An 18899-nucleotide genomic window follows, 5' to 3' on the forward strand; every position below is an offset into this window, starting at 1 on the left:
ATCAAAATCAGTATGATTCCTAATGTAATTAGTAGCACGTTTTGATACTACATAGCAAGTAATTGGTTTGAAATTTTAAATACTAAGTTAATGGCACACCAATAAAAGAATAATGACCAGAAGACCACCCAAGGTCTCTTCTAGCTGTATGATTCTGTGATCTTACCCACATTGGGTAGGAGGAGAAGTGCTGCCTTCTCTTATGAGCCTTTTTTTGCTCTTTGTGGTTCAAAAGGAATGTCTGCTATCTCAACAAGAACTATAAGCAGAGATAACTAGGAGAGGCAACTTCAAACTGTTTCCCTGGAAGAGACCATCTGAACTCCTGGTGAGGCTTCCCAAGAAAGTCCACGAACCCCATTGACTACCGCCTGAGTTGTTATCTAAATATTGTTGCTATTAGTCTTGTGTCTAAGACAGTGTCCATCACATTTCTATCCAGGAAAATCAATCACTCAACCTAACTGGTATTTAGGAAATGACTGAAAAATTGTCATAAATTGTATTCCCAAGATATTTATCTACCTTTTAAGGGAATCAGTGATCACACCAGAAATATTTCTTAACAGTTTAAATTAGACCAAATTAACACCAAATAGCAAGCTAGCTAGTTTAAAAACCTTAGATCTGCAGTCAAATAATGTATATATCATGTGGCTTCATATTATTTGCTGCCATGATTACTGTTTGAAGTAATTATGGCAGTTATAGCATAATAAGTTCTCAGGGATACCAAAAAAATGCATACAACTCTTATTCCTACTGCTCATTTTCACACTTTTTTTTTCTTTTTCACCAAACCAAAATGTAGATCTGATAATACATATTTGATATAATATAGTTAGAATATTATTTAAAATATATAATATATATATTGTATGGCAGCGGCCTCCAACATTTTGGGCACCAGTGACCAGTTCTGTGGAGAGAATTTTTTCCACGTACTAGAGGGGCATGGTTTTACATGCTATCTGCATCCTATGGATGGGGCTTTGGTTGTTTGTGTGGCCTGGTTGCCGTGGACCGGTGCTGGTCCATGGACCAGGGTTGGGGACCCAATGTTGTATGGGGTACATATTTAAATCCCAATGGGCTTTTACACATATTTTGTTTTTCTTGATATTATTTTAACAAGCTGATTGGTATTCTAATACAACATATTGATCAAATACTATAATTGCTAGTTTCAGAGTTCTAGTGCTGGTTAAATTTAGGATCAAAAGCTATAGAGGTAGCTTTTATTTGCCCCCCTTCCCCAGATTTTTGTCTCAATATGTTAGAAGGCAATTGAAGTTGCCAAAGTTTGCCTGGTTCAATTGTGCATGTACCCATCCATTCTCTCAACATCCCTCTTTACTTTCTGCTGGAATGCAATAACTGGTATTTGGCCTGATTAGATTTGAATTTCTCTTGTTTAGCGATCCACTTTTAAAAAAAAATCTGGCGTCCTATCAAATTTATCCAATTCTGTGTGCAGTATTCTTGGGATATTCCACTTCTGATGTTAAGCTATAATTATTGTATGCTTCATATTTACAATTTAAACCCCTATATACTAATATAATGAAGATATTTTCCTGGCCAGAACTGTGATGTTTCACCTGCTCTTGGTCGAGCTGACACAGCTACAAAATATTCTGTGTTAAAACTGAGTTACCTATATAAACCTGAAGTTACATAGGCAACTCTGAGATGAGACTCTTTTTGTGGCCTGGTCTCCTTTCTGATAGATGGATAAGGGGATGAGTGGATCATCTTTGTTTTCAGTCCCCATTTTGGCAACCTTGCACCTCTTGCTCTATTATCCAGTTGATATTTCAATACATGCAATTAGGCTCTTAGTTAGAAGTTAGACAAGCCATTTTATAGTACTTCATTATGGGATATGCCTGAAACATTTTTATTGGGAAACATTCAATCATTCTAGTATTTGCTAATATTTATTCAAGACATTTTATGTTCCTCACATTTGCCAATATACCCCTGATAATATTCCATCTTAAATTCAAGAATTCCAAAATGTATGAAATGAATAGACACTTTGTTAATGTCCAACAGATAACTAAAATTGAAATTTTATTCATTTTAATAATATTCAGACATTTCTCTGACAAGACTTTACTGAAAGATGAAGTGCAAATGGGAACCCTGTATAATGTTGATAAAAATTGTACATGACATTTTAAGCGCCACAAAGTACACACTGAACACTCTGAAAGTATATAGGCATAGCAACATGCAAGTGTCATGTACCTAACATTACAATATGCATTTTGTTCAGTAAAAATTATGAAATAATGAGAAACTGTGCTTCCATTGTCAGTGCTGCATTCTTAATTCCTCTTTGTGGAATTAAGTGATATAGTGTCCAAAACATAGCTGAAATTGCATGTCAGTTACACTGTAGTTCTTAGGCCACTATAGTCACTTTTCAGTTAGCTACCAACCTGGGTAAAGAGTTTACCAGTCCCATTGGTCTAGGATCAGATAGGATAGAAAATATTTTATGTGTTATAACAATTGAAACTTATAAGTGGATTCCCCAAAGTTGCAAGCCTAAAATGAAATGGGGAATACTTTATAACTTGGCCTTTGTGGACCTACTTTAGTGGGAGAGTTGGAAATTGGTAATTTTTTCATGAACATCACCCAATTTACTTTTTCCAGATTTGTTTTTTTTTTTTTAAAGAAGGAGATATTGAAAGAAGGAAGAGACAATTGTAAAAGACTTTGAACATCCCAATTTTTGGTGAAACTATAAAGTGCATTTTGAATTAAAATGCTGGGAAACTATATATGCATATATAGTTTTTTTTTTTAAAATAGTGCTGCTTTCTTTTTCTCACCTATAAAATTGTAAGGCTGGTTATAGAAAATGAGGATCTGCTGAATTTGTACAAATTGTTTCAAAAGAAAGCAGTCCTTTGGCATGTCCGCATATGTATGCATGCACTTTATAGAATGGAAATGCAGAAAATATATAAAATATAATTAAACTATATACATATTATTGCTAAATTAATTAGATGCCTACAGAAAGTGTATAATTTGATTATCTGTTTCTAGAATAAAAATAACATCTGTCACTTATCACTGAATCATTCTTTTATAAATATTTTTAATTAAATCTTTTCAATTTGAAAAACTATAAAGAAATATTAATGTATAGTGCATTTGTGATTAGTACAGTGATTGTGAACCTTGTGCTAAAATAAAATCTTTTGGGGAAAAAAAATATTTCTGGATCCATATGAAAATGCAGTTTGTCTACATTTCTTTTTTAAAAAAGAAAGGTAAAAATAAAATTTATCTGAAAAGTTTCTGTAGCTGTGTTATTATAAATTCAACTGGAAGTTGTCAGGTTGGCTACAGCTAACTTAAAGGATTGGGGCCAGAACTACCAGTGATATCAATAAGGAATGTCTCTTCTTTTGTGCAGGTTCTTGAGCATACTTTGCGGGAAAATTACATGGAGATATGTTTATTGTATAAATCACTGCACATTGGATTAGAAAATCTGTCTTTCTTGCTGTGTTCTGTGTATTTTCACATATCATTTTACAAAACTGGAATAATGCTCAAAATGCATATGTAACAATTTGTTACCTATCAGAGCTTTGAGACAGAAATAGTTTTGACAAGTGACTATTGTAGCATCGGTACCAATAATTATGGGATACTTTTAAAGTAAACAACTGAATAATTATAACTACAGATTTTATCTATTCTAAGGTATGGAAAACTACTTTATTTCTCTGGAGTTTCTTTGCTACCCTGTTTTTATTCCAGATGACTATGAATTATCATTCCTACCTATTCTAAAATATTTCTATGCATTTCAGACTCCTGAAAATGCTGTACAAAATGAAGCACACTGTAGCAATGAATTGGTGCACAAAAATTGATTACTTGTAAATGGGTTTGCATGTTCAAATGCAGATTGGACTGCAAATTTCTTGAGAATAATTGATATGTACTTCATACTGAGCATACTTAACATTTTGATGTCCTTTCAGCTTTCTCTTTTCCACTTAGCTTGCCCAAGCATTTGTGCATCCAGCTGCTAATTACCTCTTTCCTATAGGATAATAAATAAGATAAAATTGGCCATTAGGAAGATTTACATGATATCTGCAGCAGAAACTGAACCTGTGGCTTTAATAATGTATTCTTAGTCTGGGATATATCTATACTATCTACTTTCATGCAATACTTGGTACATGTATAATGAAGACAGTCAAACAAGGCTTAGTCTGACTTAGCAATGAATTGAGTGTATGTAACTATAGAAGACTGTAGTTTGCATACATGGAGATGGGTTGTAAACATTCTAAGGGACAGAAAAGCTATACATTTTGCTTAACTGGTTCCTTAAGTGAAATTTATTGTAAAGGCAATTGTACTTTAATGGTACTTGAGATATTTGAAACCATTCAGTTTTAGCATTTAATTTTTACAAAGGTGTAGTCATATTTAGGGAATGGCAGCTTGTGGTATCTGCTTTAGAATTGACCAAAAGATGGTGATTTGCTAGATGAGATTATTTTTTATTTTTTCCTAATTTTTCAGACAGCTGCAAGGCAGTGTGGCAATTGCTTGTCCATCTAGAATTCCTTAGAGCAGAAAATATCCCATTAACCTGAAAATAAAATAAAAATGCTCTTTATTTAGAATAATCTTTGTTGGAAATATCTTCCATTACCATTATTAGGTAATTATCAGAATGAAGAAACTAACAGCTAGCAGCCTAAGCTTTCGGTGTTGACCCTTAAAGCAGCTTATTCATAATTTGGGATGCTTCATAATGCTGTTATCTGAGCAGCTCTTATATGAAAGTAAAATAATTGCAATCAAATAAATTATATAATGAAATATATGTATAAAGGTTATTTTAATAAATATAACATTAATATTTTGTTTAAAACAATGGCACAATGCATTATCTCAGTTGTGTCAATTGTGAAAAGTGAGGAGATTCAATGCAATCCTCTTGAGCAAGCTGGAGACCCAAAGTTCATCAGTGCCATCAAATGAGTCATGCCAAGATTATAATACCTGTATAACCCAATATGGGATCCTTTGCATGTCAGTCAGAAATCTCCATTATACAAACTATAGCCCAATCATAGTCATTATGTAGTAGAAGCATAGCAGATACATACACACTTACTGCAGCCTGATGTCTACAAAATCAAAATCTCCAGATGATTAAAGAATCTCAAGATGCCAATAGAAGTTAAGAAACAAATTAAAAACATCATCATCATTATTATTTTAAAACTGACCAACTGAAAGTAGATTAAGTGATTCAGAGCTTTGGGAGTAATGATAGTGCTTCAGAGAAGGACAGCTATGGCCAAACTTTGGAAGCTTTGCGAAGTTCAATTTAACAATATTTATCTCTATGATTGTTTTTTGTTATTTCACTACTTTCAATGCTTTTGGAAGCTCATGTTAGGGGAAAGTGATGAAATTAAAAGGATAAATATTAAATAAATTTACATTTTGGGGGAAAAACAATAACTTTATGGGAAAAGGCATTTTCTGCTGTTTGATGGAAGCATTTTGTATTCACTGTGTAAAATCATCAATTGGGTATTGGAAAATAAACAGCAGAAATTCCAGATGAGATACTTCGATGAAATAAGGGTCAGGATAAGGAACTTATTTCTTTGGCTGTCTTTCCACTGCTCACACTAAAAATACTAGAGCAAATGGCAACTTTTCAGCATCTTGGCATGCAAGGTTCCCTCAAGGAAGACAAAAAGAACAAACTGCCAAGGTTGGGTTAGATATAGATTTCTACGCAGTTCTGAGACCTTTCTGGCAGCAAAAGTATTAGCAGATAGAGGTCTTTGCTCAAAAGGTATTTGAAAGGAACCCAATGACACCCAAATAAGAAAATAGACCAAATGGATTAATGGTTAGTTTTTAAAAATAACTCACAGTAAATTAAAGATTTGGGAAAATATACATATTTAAAGATGACAGTTTTTCATGTATGGTAATAATTCATGATTGTAACTGCAAGTTTTTATCTCCTACCTTATAAAATAATCAAAATTCATATTATAAGTACATGGGTTTCCAATATCCATACAGAGAAAGCAAAAGATACTTACATGTAAGTACACTGTAGTTGCCTATATTTTTGCATAGTTTTTAATATGTACTTTGTGCCACTTAACTCAAAGCATTATTTGGATAATTTCTATTTCCCGTTTAGTGACATAATTTCTTAGTAGCTAATTTATTATATAAGTGTTCACATTTATTGTAAATCATTATCTCTAATGATTAAGAAGATAAGATTTAAGAATTTAAGAAAACTAGTATGACCATGACAATTCTTTGTAATTGCATGTTTTGTTTTCAATTGATTAGACTTGTCACTATTCAATGGAGTAATAAATATAAGAGTTTTATATTCCTCTCGGTAACACTTTATAATAAGTGGCACTAAATTACACAGTAACTGCACTGTTACATGGAAGCACATGTAACATATGTGATGATCAAAATGCTTAATGTATGTATGAATACACAGTAAGCAATGCTTTTACAATAAAACATATTGTTTCTTTTCATTGAGAGATTTATCATAAATAGGTAGCCTACATTGGAAATAATTAACTCAAGATGTCCAATTCACTGGAATAATTGGAAATATGATTTTTCTGCATTTGATTTTAATAGCAGGAAATTCCAGTGTAAGATGGTTTGCCTTCCATACCTGTGAAAAACAGGTAAATGTTTAGGGTTAGGGATGGCTCTAGCAGCAATTAGATTTGCAAATGGCATTCCAGAATGAAAGATAACGGACCCATATATTCTGAGATGCCATCTTCTCCTTTTATTAAAAAAATAAAGAATTATAATGATTGCAGAAGGGAACAATAGTAATCAGTAGCAACTTGATGTGCTGGATTGATGACAAAAATATATTCTCAGTGACAACTGTCTTGGTTCAAATTTTATTAGTTGCTGTCTTCAAATCATGATTATTTATACCTGCCTTCTGTGATAAAGCAGGCAATTAAATTGTCATAAAATTTTGGCATTTTATTCTAATATATTAATCTAAACTTGGAGTTCCCAAAGTGGATCTAGATTGGTATAATCACGTTTTGTTATTATTCCTATAAATTATACAAGATGTTGAATACATGTATTTTCCCTGGATGGGTAAAGCTTGTAAATATATATGGCCCTCTTATTCATCCTATTATACTGAACATTCAGTTTGGAATGGGTCATCTTCCATGTCCTGACAGCTTATGTGAGCCTTATCCAGGTAGAGTTTTCCAGATACATTGGCCTACAGCTTCCATCATCCTGACAACATGGCTCTGCTATGCAGCAATCAGGGAATTGGTTCAGGAAACAAAGCTTTATATTGAAGCTTTAGTACCTTAAGTACCTAAGAGCAAACCTAAGAGAAAATATCTTGGCCACCTCCTTTCGCTATCTGGCTTTTCCCATGTTTTTCTGATCTGTACTGGTTGAAAAGGCACTGAAATAGGAAGCAGAATTATTTGGGATCTGCTCAAGTGCTAGTGCAAAATCAACACAATTGAAGGACATTGATAAAAATCAGGCAGCATTGCTAGAATTATAGCTCCAAATATAAGAGCTTTTACATGGGATAAGTAAACTCAGTTGGGTTTCATGCTGTAAAATCAAACAAAGGTATGAAAAAGTGTCAGCATTGTTTTTTAAAATAATCTGATATAATATTGCTATTTTATCTAAACAGGACTGAATACATCAAAACAGAGAAAAGTGGAGAAAGATTAAGGGCCAAAATCATTATATTAAAGTTTGCTCATTTATGGAATGTATCATTCTAAATAAAGTATATTTTTATTCTGTTTCAAAAGCTTCCTTTGCTCTCAATTAAAAGATTGAGAGTATCTGATTTAACTGAGTGCTAGAAAGTGATGATAGACAGTGATTTTTCATTCTGATGGACTTTCTCATTGCCTTTTAGCCTGCTGTACATCTCAATGTGCAAGGAAAGATTTTTTTTTAGTCTACTACAAGCAAAACGTAACAGTCTAATCCCTATCTCTGTTGCAGAATTCCATTGTTTTCTGTATCCTACAGTGACTAAACATTTTGAAATGCTTACATTGAAAGATGCCTAAAGATATCTGGAAATCTCACTTCATAGGGATGAATAAGTAGATAAAGTATTTCTATATAATTTAAACATAATAGAATTGATAAAAATGTATGAATGTGTAAATATAACACCAGTAGGCATATAATTTTAGTAAACATAATCCTAATGCAGCAAGGCACCTCAACACGTTTAAGTGCATTGCTGGCCTTTAACTTAGTTCTACAAATCAGTTTTTGAAAACATGACTATGTTATAAACCTATACTAGTTTCAATGTGTCTAGTACTTCTACCTGATTCTTTCAAATTACCATACTAGATTATCATATTATTGCATTTTTTCCACAGATTTTTGAATGAACTGTAAAAAACAAGCATGCAGTCACATCAATGCAGACGTATTTCTTTAAAATATCATACTGTATATGATTTATTATGTTAACACTCAACCACATCATATTATTTATGTTCTGTATACTTTGAAAAAGTGCTGCTTGATTGATGGTCTCTCTCTCTCTCGCTCGCTCTTTTTTTTCTCATTGAAATTAACAAAGTAATTTTTTTCTTCTAACAAAAACAATTTAAAAACTACTATTGTCCTTAAAAGGTGTATAGCCTTCGGATAAATAATCTGACACAATACCTTTGATTTCAATTGACTGTGACACATGATTCCATATTCAAATGTTACCCACCCTCCTTCCATTCCCCACACAAAAAATAAACCCAGGAATTAATTCTTTACAATAGGCCATTATGCTTTTAGACTTCACGAGTAATAGTTTCTATATAGAAATGTATTCCTCTTTGTCTTATTTTTAAAGTGTGCAGTGCTTTGGAGATAAACAAAAATTTCTACTATTTTAGTCAATTATGTTTACATGGAACCAGAAAGTAAGAGCTTATCTGGTTATTTCATTTATTTTTATTTTTGTTTGTGGTTGCCTTTTTTGGTCTGGAAGAAGAACATTTTATGTTGGATTAGACTTTTTAAAAATTATTATTGTTCTAAGATGTCCTTTGGCCCACACTTAACATAATATCAGAGAGGTCTTTACTGTGGAGCTAAAAGCATGGCAGTGACATAAGTTTGTACCTCACAAAATGCATAGACAGAAATTTAATATAAAGGATTAGTCATTTACCATATACACAAAACATAGAGAGTTGTTGTTGTTGTAACATTTTCTGTTTGGGGTTTGGCAAATCCAACATTGATAAGCAGCTCTGGAACTGCCAAATTATGTATTGATTTTTTTTAGTAACTTAGCATTTAATCATTAATGTGGTTGTAAGACAAAACCTGAGGCTGTGCACTGGTTGTTAGCTTAAAACTACCTTTCCATATAACATTGTGCTTCCATTGTATAACAAAGAGAAATTAACTGGAACTAGAAAAATTTGTTGCTGAACAGTGCTAGGACATACAGACAAAAAATACTAATACATGTTATCTACTCAGAATATTAATTTAAGTTATATCTAAAGGGATATAATGGACATTAGAAAATGCTTACTTGTGACTGACTTACCTACAGCCCCAAAAGTTAAATATGTATCAAATAATGTTTAATTGGATTTATTATATGCACTATATACAGATATTAAAATGCCTTGCAATTTTGCCCCATGAACACGTTCAATTTGAGTAGGCAGATAGACCCACATGAAGCAAATAAATTAAAAGGAATACAAATTATAGAAATATATATGGAAGTCTTTACGATTCTAGGAGCAGTAAAAGAGTTGGACAACCATTTTCAAAATGGAGCTACATAATCCATCACCTTGGATTCTGTGTAGACAGGAGTGTATGGTGTTGATTACCACACAGAAGTTGCTTTTAATACCAGTATTTCATTAAATAAAAGTTCTGTTCATACTCCTTTGCTGCCATTTGCAAACACACAAGAAATTACAGTAGAATGATTTCATTAGTGTTTCTTAGGGCATAATGTTTCAATGCTCGGCTGATTTTGAATTACAGACGATATATAAAACATTCTTTGTAAACCTCTAATTTTACTTGTAATGGTTTATGTAATTACATTTAGGTCCTCACCTAAGAACATTTGCTATGAAAATGGTCTGATGCAATATAGGTAAGGACCATATTAAAAGAAAAGAAAAAGAACACTTTCTTTAAAATGTAGAAGAACCAAATGTGAAGAGATGACGATTAAATTTGTTAAGGCTGTATATTCAAGCACTGTATGTTAAAAGAGCAATGTATATGATGATTAGGCAATAAGAAATGTCCTGCATTATGAATGGTATCATAATTAAAGAAAAAAATATGTTCATGGCTGATTGTTGGTACAAACTGGCAACTGAGAGCAATTATGCACTTTAACAAGGATAGAAAGGAGACATGATAAATTAATTCAGAAAGATGAGAGCCAGTTTTCTCCAAGAGTCAGCCTTGTGGATAGTGGTGTTCAAAGAATCTAAGTCTGCATCTATATGAAATATTCTTTCTTCTCTTCTGCATTAACTTGGCTGCCTTCTGCATTGATAATGGCTGTGTCCGCATCAGGTGCATCTTCAGCTCCCTTAGCTTCATTTGTTAAATATGTTCCTGTAGGAAACAGTGCGATTAAAAGACAAATGTTAGAGATATAGGCAGTTTTGATATTGCTTTAGAGATGGGATTTTTTAACACAAAAATAATTGGTCTGGGTGTGGACCAGGTTAATGACCACATAGCATTCTACATGAATGTTTCTCAGATTAGCAATGAATCTATCATGAATCTGAATGATTTTTGTATTTGTTAAAGTAGTAGTAATTGTATAATTCTGCTATCATAACTACCTATCAATTGCACAGAAATGGTCTGTTGTACTATAAACTGCCAAAAATTCATTAATAAGAAGCTTTGGAGAAAGGCCTTAATTAGTTTTGGATGCATTGTAATATAAAACACAGAACATTTCTTCATCTTCTTAAATCAATCAAGCAGCATGATCTCAAGTTTCAAAATTGGCACTTTTACAGTTCTATTCCTTCAACAAAAATGTTAATTGCACATAATAATTAATACGTTGTTTAAAAGCAGCTATACTTTAGCAATACTTTTAGTTCCAATTTCATTGGAAATATTTTAGATAAATATGTTTATTGATATATTTGCCTGCATTCTTGCTGTAACCTTCAATTTTGTTCTGCATTGCAGAACTATCTCTATTATGTGGATTTATTTGCCAGTTTATCATATCTTGAATCTACAACAGTAACATATTTGTTTTTATTGATGTTTAAAACAAGTCACTTTCAATTAATGGGAAAGTCAGCGTGGTCTGGAAATTGGAACATGTGTTTGTCCTCCTAAAAATGACACTTAGAGTGTCCACTGGACTACTCATACAGCTCATACTTTTACTATAAAAGCTAGTTAATTAAACTATTATCTGGAAGCTTATGTAAGTTATATGGACAAACCCTAGCCCAAGGGTTTTGTTAATCTTCAGTAATATTCTAAACTTCCAATAAATCAGGAATATTTTTAATAGATGCTTATTCTAAAGAACATGGATATTTCTCCTTACACTGCTGATGAAAAGTAATATCTATTTGATAACATTTAACAGGCACTGGAATGTTCTTGAAAAAAAGACTCGAAACTAAGCTAAATATATTTCTGTTTTGCAAACTGTTAATATGGGATGAAATTAGACATTACAGGAAATCGGTATATACACATAGCAAATGCATTCACGTATAAAGTAGCAAGCATATACCATTATTTAAATAATGAAGAGAGAAGTTGTAATCACAATCACTTATTCCCTGTGTATCTTACTGTAATTAGTGTCTTTGAGAACATGTACAACAGCTTTTGGATGAGACTGACTGATTACACTAGATACAGTATGGTAAAAAAAAATCACACTATGATTTAGTAAGATCTATGAACCTGAATGAGGACTAGACAGTTTATATCTCTTTAAACAATACTCACAAATCTGTATGCCTATTTACCAGCCTTTGTCATAGCTACTTTTACATTTATTATGGTATTGAATCACCGCTAAGAAGGGAATAAAGTGCTAATAGTGCTTTAATATTTATTTTATTTTATTTTTTAAAAAAATATATTGCTGCCTATTCACTCATGGCGACTCAGGGCGGCTTACAGGAGATAAAATAGTAATAGTAACTTTGAAAAAAATAGGTTTATTATTTTCTTTAATAGCTTTCTCTTGCTGTTATACAAATATGTAAATAAATTTCTACCATCCTGCAGCAAACATTTGTGGATGATAGAAATTGTAATTTCAAAAACATCTATATGGCACCATCTCAAAGAAAGCTCGTATAGCTAGATTAAATTGAATTAGTTTTTCCAAGATAAAGATGCTTCTTATGATAATCAATCTCAACAAGCAGAGAAGCAAACTAAAAATAATAATAACATTTTGTTCTTGAACTATTGCAGCAATTAAGAGAATCGACATCCTCCCACCCATGAAAAGGAAGAGATTCTTATTTCAGGCTAGCTGTTTAAAGATGAAAAGTTATTTATAAACTTGTCTGATTTGCTTATTAAGAATTAAAAGCTACATTTAAGTTTTCTGACTGAATGTATGCCCTTATAAAGAAGTCTCACTGATTTAAATAGATTACTATCATGACACAAAAGCTATGTTGCCTTTGTTACATTCTTCTTTTAAAAATGTTAGATAAAATGCACTAGCAATCCCTAATACAATTCTATACCAGAAGAAATTATCCAGCATTTAAATGAATTTACTCTTAAGTAGCTGTTAATGGGATACAATATTAATTGCCCCAAACCATATTTTAAATATAAATATCTAGATTGAGATATTATATAATCATACAAAAAAGAGCAATAGAAAGCTGTTTAACTGGATTTTGTACGAAACATTATGTCCATGGTTATAAAAAGCAAAAGCTAAATATCTAAAAGAGAAAAAAAAATTCAAAAGTTGTAAAATAACTTTTAGGTAAAACTAAAAAATTGCATCTTTTAATCAACCTAAATAAAAGTTAAATGAACTGTCTTGATAGTCATAATCAGCAAAACCAGCCATCAACTGAACTGATTAAGTTCACTCATTCATTTTTACATATCTCTGAATAATAGTATATTTTTCCTGGAAAGATTAAAAAATATAATGACTTTGGAATTTAATAATCAGTATTTTTCTCATTATGAGTTTTTCAATACATATTTGAGGCCAATAATTTATTATTGCTAGTGGGTGTTTGGGTGTTCATATACTTTATACAGAAGAATGATATAATAAATTAAAGAAAACAAGTAAATATACAAATAAAAGTCCGTAGCATTGCACAAACCAATGTCTCTACTGCCATTTCACTTGTCAGATCCTCTGAGTCACTGACTTCCAGCATGACCTTGGACAAATTAATAGATATTATTTTGCCACAGATAATCCATCTGTAAAATTAATGGGTTTTACAGACACAAGGATAAAAACGAAGACCTTAAAAAACAAACAAATTCTGATGCTTCCTTATCAGAGCTGAGTTTTCATGGGACCAAGAAAATAAAATAAAAGTTAACTTCAGTTTGATTAAATCCATCTTACCTTTATGTCTTGCCAGATATCGACCAAGAAGAATTATAGAGCATAGTGTGACAAAGACAACAACAGCTACTATCCCTCCTATAACAGCATGATCTGGTACATTTCTTCCAGCCAAAGTATTGGGATCTAGTAGAGAAAAAAGTAACAAAAAGGTAGATTATTTAGGATGGTATGAAATGACCCAAGTATCGACACTGAAATTTAAAATAATATGAGGGATTTTCTGTGTGTGTATGTGAACAGGAGGAATATGGCATTTTAAGAATACACAGAGGAGTTATTTCCCTATTCTTTTCTTATCACCAATATAGCAATACTTGTAGTCCCAGACTGATAAAGCCCTCTGGACATCACAACACAAAAGTAGGACAAAAAGAAAAAGAAGAAAAATCTCTATCAGAAGTTAGTAAATGGGAAAGGTTTCTAGTCCTGTCTTCACTGCTCTGTAACTGAATATCTATCCATGGTTATTTATAGAAGCAAAAATAAGAAGTTGAGAATTGAGGATCAGATAGAATCAGTAGAATAGACTCTACATAATACATAATTTATAGGAATGAATCTCAGTGGGAATTCTTTATATATTCCTTTTGTCATTTCCATCCTCTTTCTCTAGAAATAAAAAAAAAAGAGGAGAGAAAAGGTATAGCTTAGCAAGTCCCAAAGTTGACTGAATCTGCATGAATTGAACCAGATAAATATAAATGCAGCCCTAAAGAATACGGTTCATTTTCAACTTCTGAATTTAAAGCAGCCTTCTGATTTATGCTGGAACAAATTCAAATAGCTGTTAATAATCCATCAGATATTTTACACTGAAAATCTTGCCATATTGTCCATTTGTTTTTGAAAATCTTGTTCTCAAGTACCAAAACTAGTATTTTGTCTATTAGCCTTAAATATAGCTTTCTCCACTTGGCATTTCTTAGATATGTTGGATCTCCTGTGCCAGAATTCCCATCCAGGAGAATGCCATGATGGACAATAGCTATGAATATTGAAGTGAAAGAAGCAGTTCATGTAATGTTAAAATGTATTTGTTTGTACTTAACAAAATTTCAACTCTATAATGATATTGTTAACATATACTGACATCATGCTAATAGTTTACATGCATAGAATTAATTTTAGCAATTATTTTGAAAATTGCTATGTATATGTAACAAAGATTCTCTTTAAGAGTAATCCTTAATTCCTGCACATGGACTAAGGTGTTGACTGTTCCTATCAACCAATGTGAAATACATGTTAGTTTCATCTTTCTTATAGCCCCATATCTTATTTCCTGTTCCTTGAATAGAATAATAACTAATAACTTTATTGTCACTTTGAATGTACACTAATAGCCATACATTAAAATGAAATTTCATTGCATTCAGTTCTCAAAGGGTCACACCTCCACGTACACTACATAAATGTGACAATAATAAACAAATAAATAAATACAGAATTATGCATATACCCACATATATTATATGACACAGAGAAACAACAGTCTAGTTTGGGTTATGTATACATGTACATAACAAATCTTGCGAGTTTACCAGATGGATGGCATAGGGAACAAAGCTATTACAGAATCGAGTAGTCCTGTGAGAAATACTTTGAAACCTTCTCCAGAGGGGAGCAACAGAAACAGACCGTAAAGTGGATGTGTGGGGTCTCTAACAATGTTTTGAGCATTAAGCACATAGCACGTATAAGCAGCATCCTGAATACTAGGAAGCAAGCTTCTTATAATCTTCTCGGCTCTCCTTACCATTCTCTGTATGGACTTTCTATCTGAGACACTGCTCCCACGAAACCAGACAGTGATGCAGTTTGTTAAAATGCTTTCAATCATGCCTCTGTAAAAAGTGGCCAGGACAGAAGGAGAAAGATGTGCTCTCCTCATCCAACACAGGGAATGCAGACGTGAGGAGAGACCAGTTCAGATTGTTAGTTATCTGCACCCCTAGATACTTAATACTGTTGGCCATCTCTACAGCTGCATCCTTGATACTGAGTGGAATATGACTATACCGGGTCTTTCTGAAATGATCTCCTTTGTTTTATCATTTGTTTTTGCTGCTTCTTCTCACAGATCAAAGAATGCTATGGCAACACAGAACAGTAAGGCCAACTGTGAGGAGGGAGAGCCAAGAAGACAAGACACAAATTCCTGTGAATAAAAGCTGCCTGGTTCCAAGCTCTAGGACTTGTGTTCCAGAACTGAAATTTCAATAATACCTCCTCTACTCTTGCTTCACAAGAAAGTCATTCACTAATGCAACATGTTTGGTTCTTGATCATATTACAAAATAATCAATGTGTCTAAGATGCCCCAGTAATTCAGCTGATATAATTATTTTTATTGTTCTAGTTGTTGTTGTCGTCATTATTATCAATATTATATATGTCCTCCTCATGATGGATTCTACAATGGAACACAGAAAAGGAACAAAAAAATAATCTGAAAAAACAAAAGATAATAATGTAATCTGTCTGCTCAAAGGCAATTAAAAGACATGTAAAATGTCTATTAAATATGTGTACTAATAGGATATGTTTAAATACATGGTAAAAATTCTCTTCAAAAACAGTCTGATACTGCCACAGATGCTATCCCACAAATGGCTGGATAAACAATCATGTTTTAAGTAGCTGTTTAAAATAAGAAAACATGGCGCACAACTGTATTTATTCTGGGACAGCTCTGAAAATTGGACACTACACTAATACTGATTATTCCTAATCAATATACTGCAAGCCAGATAAGTGGAACCAGATTCAGAGCATCCCCATATTAAAACAGGGTTGGATGGTATCGGAAAAAGCATCTTTTCTAATACTTAGAATGGAAGCTGTCTGAGATTTTACAGACTCTAATTAGTACTTCGGAAAAGGCTAGAGATGTATTTTGAAAATAGGTACTAAATCATCCAATTTACCCGAAGGCTTACACACACACACACACACACACACACGCACGCACACACACACACACACACACACACTATACCAGCTTTGACTTCTGTGCTATCTTTAAGGATCGTCCATGGAATAAATTGCAGCAATCAAAATTTTAAATTATTAATATTTGGGGCCCTGAAGCTATACATTCCTGGGCAAGTATGGTTACAGCTAATCCTCAAGTGAAAACTGGCATTGGTCCACCTTGAGAAGAAAAATTGCCTATGAAGAATCAAAGGGAACCCCAAAGTTATACAAATCTTCTTTTGAGAGAAATACAACACAATCATCCCTCTCATTCTTCAGTCTGAGAACACATCCAATGGATCTGGATTCAGCTTCAAATATAATCAGTATATAAAACACAGATATTTAGATATTTAAAATTATTATTATTTAAATTATTTTAGTAAGGTACTCTTAAAAATATGAGCTGATGATACAGGAAAGTGACATTTTTGTCATCTCAAAAAAAAAATCTTTACAAATAATATATGGTAAGCTAAAACACAATCATTATTGTCAAACCATTAAGCATACAGGAATGTATTATGTACAGAACAATGTGTTATCTTTTTAGTTTTCTGATAGAAGACTAATCCCTTGAGTGAATTACAAAAAGTAAATGCATTTTCAGTTATCTTTTATCTTATACAATTAGTACTTCCCTGCTATGTTCTTCAGGGTGAATTAAAGGTAGATTTTGATTCCCCCCCCCCTCTCTCTCTCTCTCTCTCTCACACACACACACACACACACCACTAATATGGGTAAAAGTAAAAGGGAGATTACATATAAAGGCCTCAACTCCCAAGAAGTAAATATGTGTGGGATGATGTGGGGAAAGAGGAGAAGCATTTGCTTGCAAATAAAAATCAAATATGTCCCCATCTCCTTTCCCATCAGAGTGTTGATAATTAGTATCTGCATAAGATGTTACTTGTATATTTAATAGTTTTGAAACAGTTTGTTTCCGTATTCATGTACATTTCTAAATGACATTCTTACCAATGGAACATTTTTTCCCAAGTTCAGATAATTGAAAAAAAATCCTCCTGTTTCATATGACAGCAGAAATTGAAGAATTTTGGAAAAATTCCCCTCCCCAAATATATATAAATATAGAAAAATACAGTATAGACTTTATAGAATGATACAGATGAAACTATACATAGATATAGATAATATAAATGTTATAGGTTATATAGCTACAGATGTAGATGTAATATGAATACTTCATTCTGTACTATCAAAGGATTGATATGGAGAACATATTCTCTGTACCAGAACAAAAATAAGTTGCCTAGATAAATTTCAAAAGTTTGTAAAAAAAGAATCTCCCTGCTCCTCACTGGATTCAAATTTGTCTGATAATAAAAGACAGCCTTTATGCAATTTTCAGAGAACAGTCTTTCAAGTAGAGTGAATGTCGCTTGATTTTTTCAAGCTATGATCCAAGCTTATAATGTTCTTTCCAGGACCCTTTAATATTTTCATTGATGTGAATTCAGATATTATTTCATATAACCTTTATGTTCAGCAATTTAATAAACTTAATATATTAATAGAAAATAAAATTTATTATCAGTTTATCTCTTCCTATTTTTATGCTGCTATTTTTATCTGTTCTTGACTTTGCACTTTTTCATAGATGTAAAGTCAGATATTATTTCACCTAATCTTTATATTTGGTAGGTTAATAAACTCAATATACTAAAGGAAACCAAAATTATTATCAGTTTATCTCTTCATGTTCTTATATTAACATTATAGTCTGTTCTTAAGACTTGGTGAGTGATACTTAGTAAATATATTCATGAAGTTTTTCTAGCACAAATTTTTTTTTTTTTGCCCAGCAGCCTGACAGCCTTGCTAGGGATTATTTCTCTCAAATAGTTTGAAAAGGAGTGAAGGAATCCATTAATGCCAAAATGGAAAATCCTTCTTCTATAGAAGTGGAAGTGTCAGACACAACCTATCCCCAAATTTTTATGTTTCATTTTCATAGTTCCAGGAAAACCACTTGACAGGTTCACTAGGGAGCCACATTTAACAACCCACCTAGGACAATTTAGGAGTTGAAATTCTACAATTCTCTGCCTACTCACCAAAGGAGCCTATTCAATTTGGGTGAGAAATGAAAGGACATATGTGGAGGTTCCCCAACCAACTTGCTCTGACTGAAGAAGCTACTTGGATAGGCAGTGGAATGTTTCGAACCAACAGGAAAAGAAGTCCAATTGCT

At 32.5% G+C, this 18899-nt stretch overlaps 1 protein-coding gene across 4 annotated transcripts in view; it reads right to left on the minus strand.

The window, feature by feature from the left end:
• Positions 1-2059: 2059 nt before the first annotated feature.
• CADM2 (cell adhesion molecule 2) overlaps positions 2060-18899 on the minus strand; it is a 404147-nt gene continuing 387307 nt past the window's right edge. For all 4 annotated transcript variants that reach the window (XM_039333778.1, XM_039333779.1, XM_039333777.1 and 1 more), the window contains 2 exons: positions 13703-13828; positions 2060-10701 (listed from right to left, as the gene is read on the minus strand). In XM_039333778.1, the coding sequence (XP_039189712.1) occupies positions 10583-10701; positions 13703-13828 (245 nt within the window). In that variant the 3' untranslated portion in view covers positions 2060-10582. The remainder of the gene's footprint in view (positions 10702-13702; positions 13829-18899) is intronic.

The sequence above is a fragment of the Crotalus tigris genome, unplaced genomic scaffold (genome assembly GCF_016545835.1).
Source record: "Crotalus tigris isolate CLP2741 ecotype Arizona unplaced genomic scaffold, ASM1654583v1 scf7180000024508.2633422, whole genome shotgun sequence".
Lineage (NCBI taxonomy): Eukaryota > Metazoa > Chordata > Lepidosauria > Squamata > Viperidae > Crotalus > Crotalus tigris.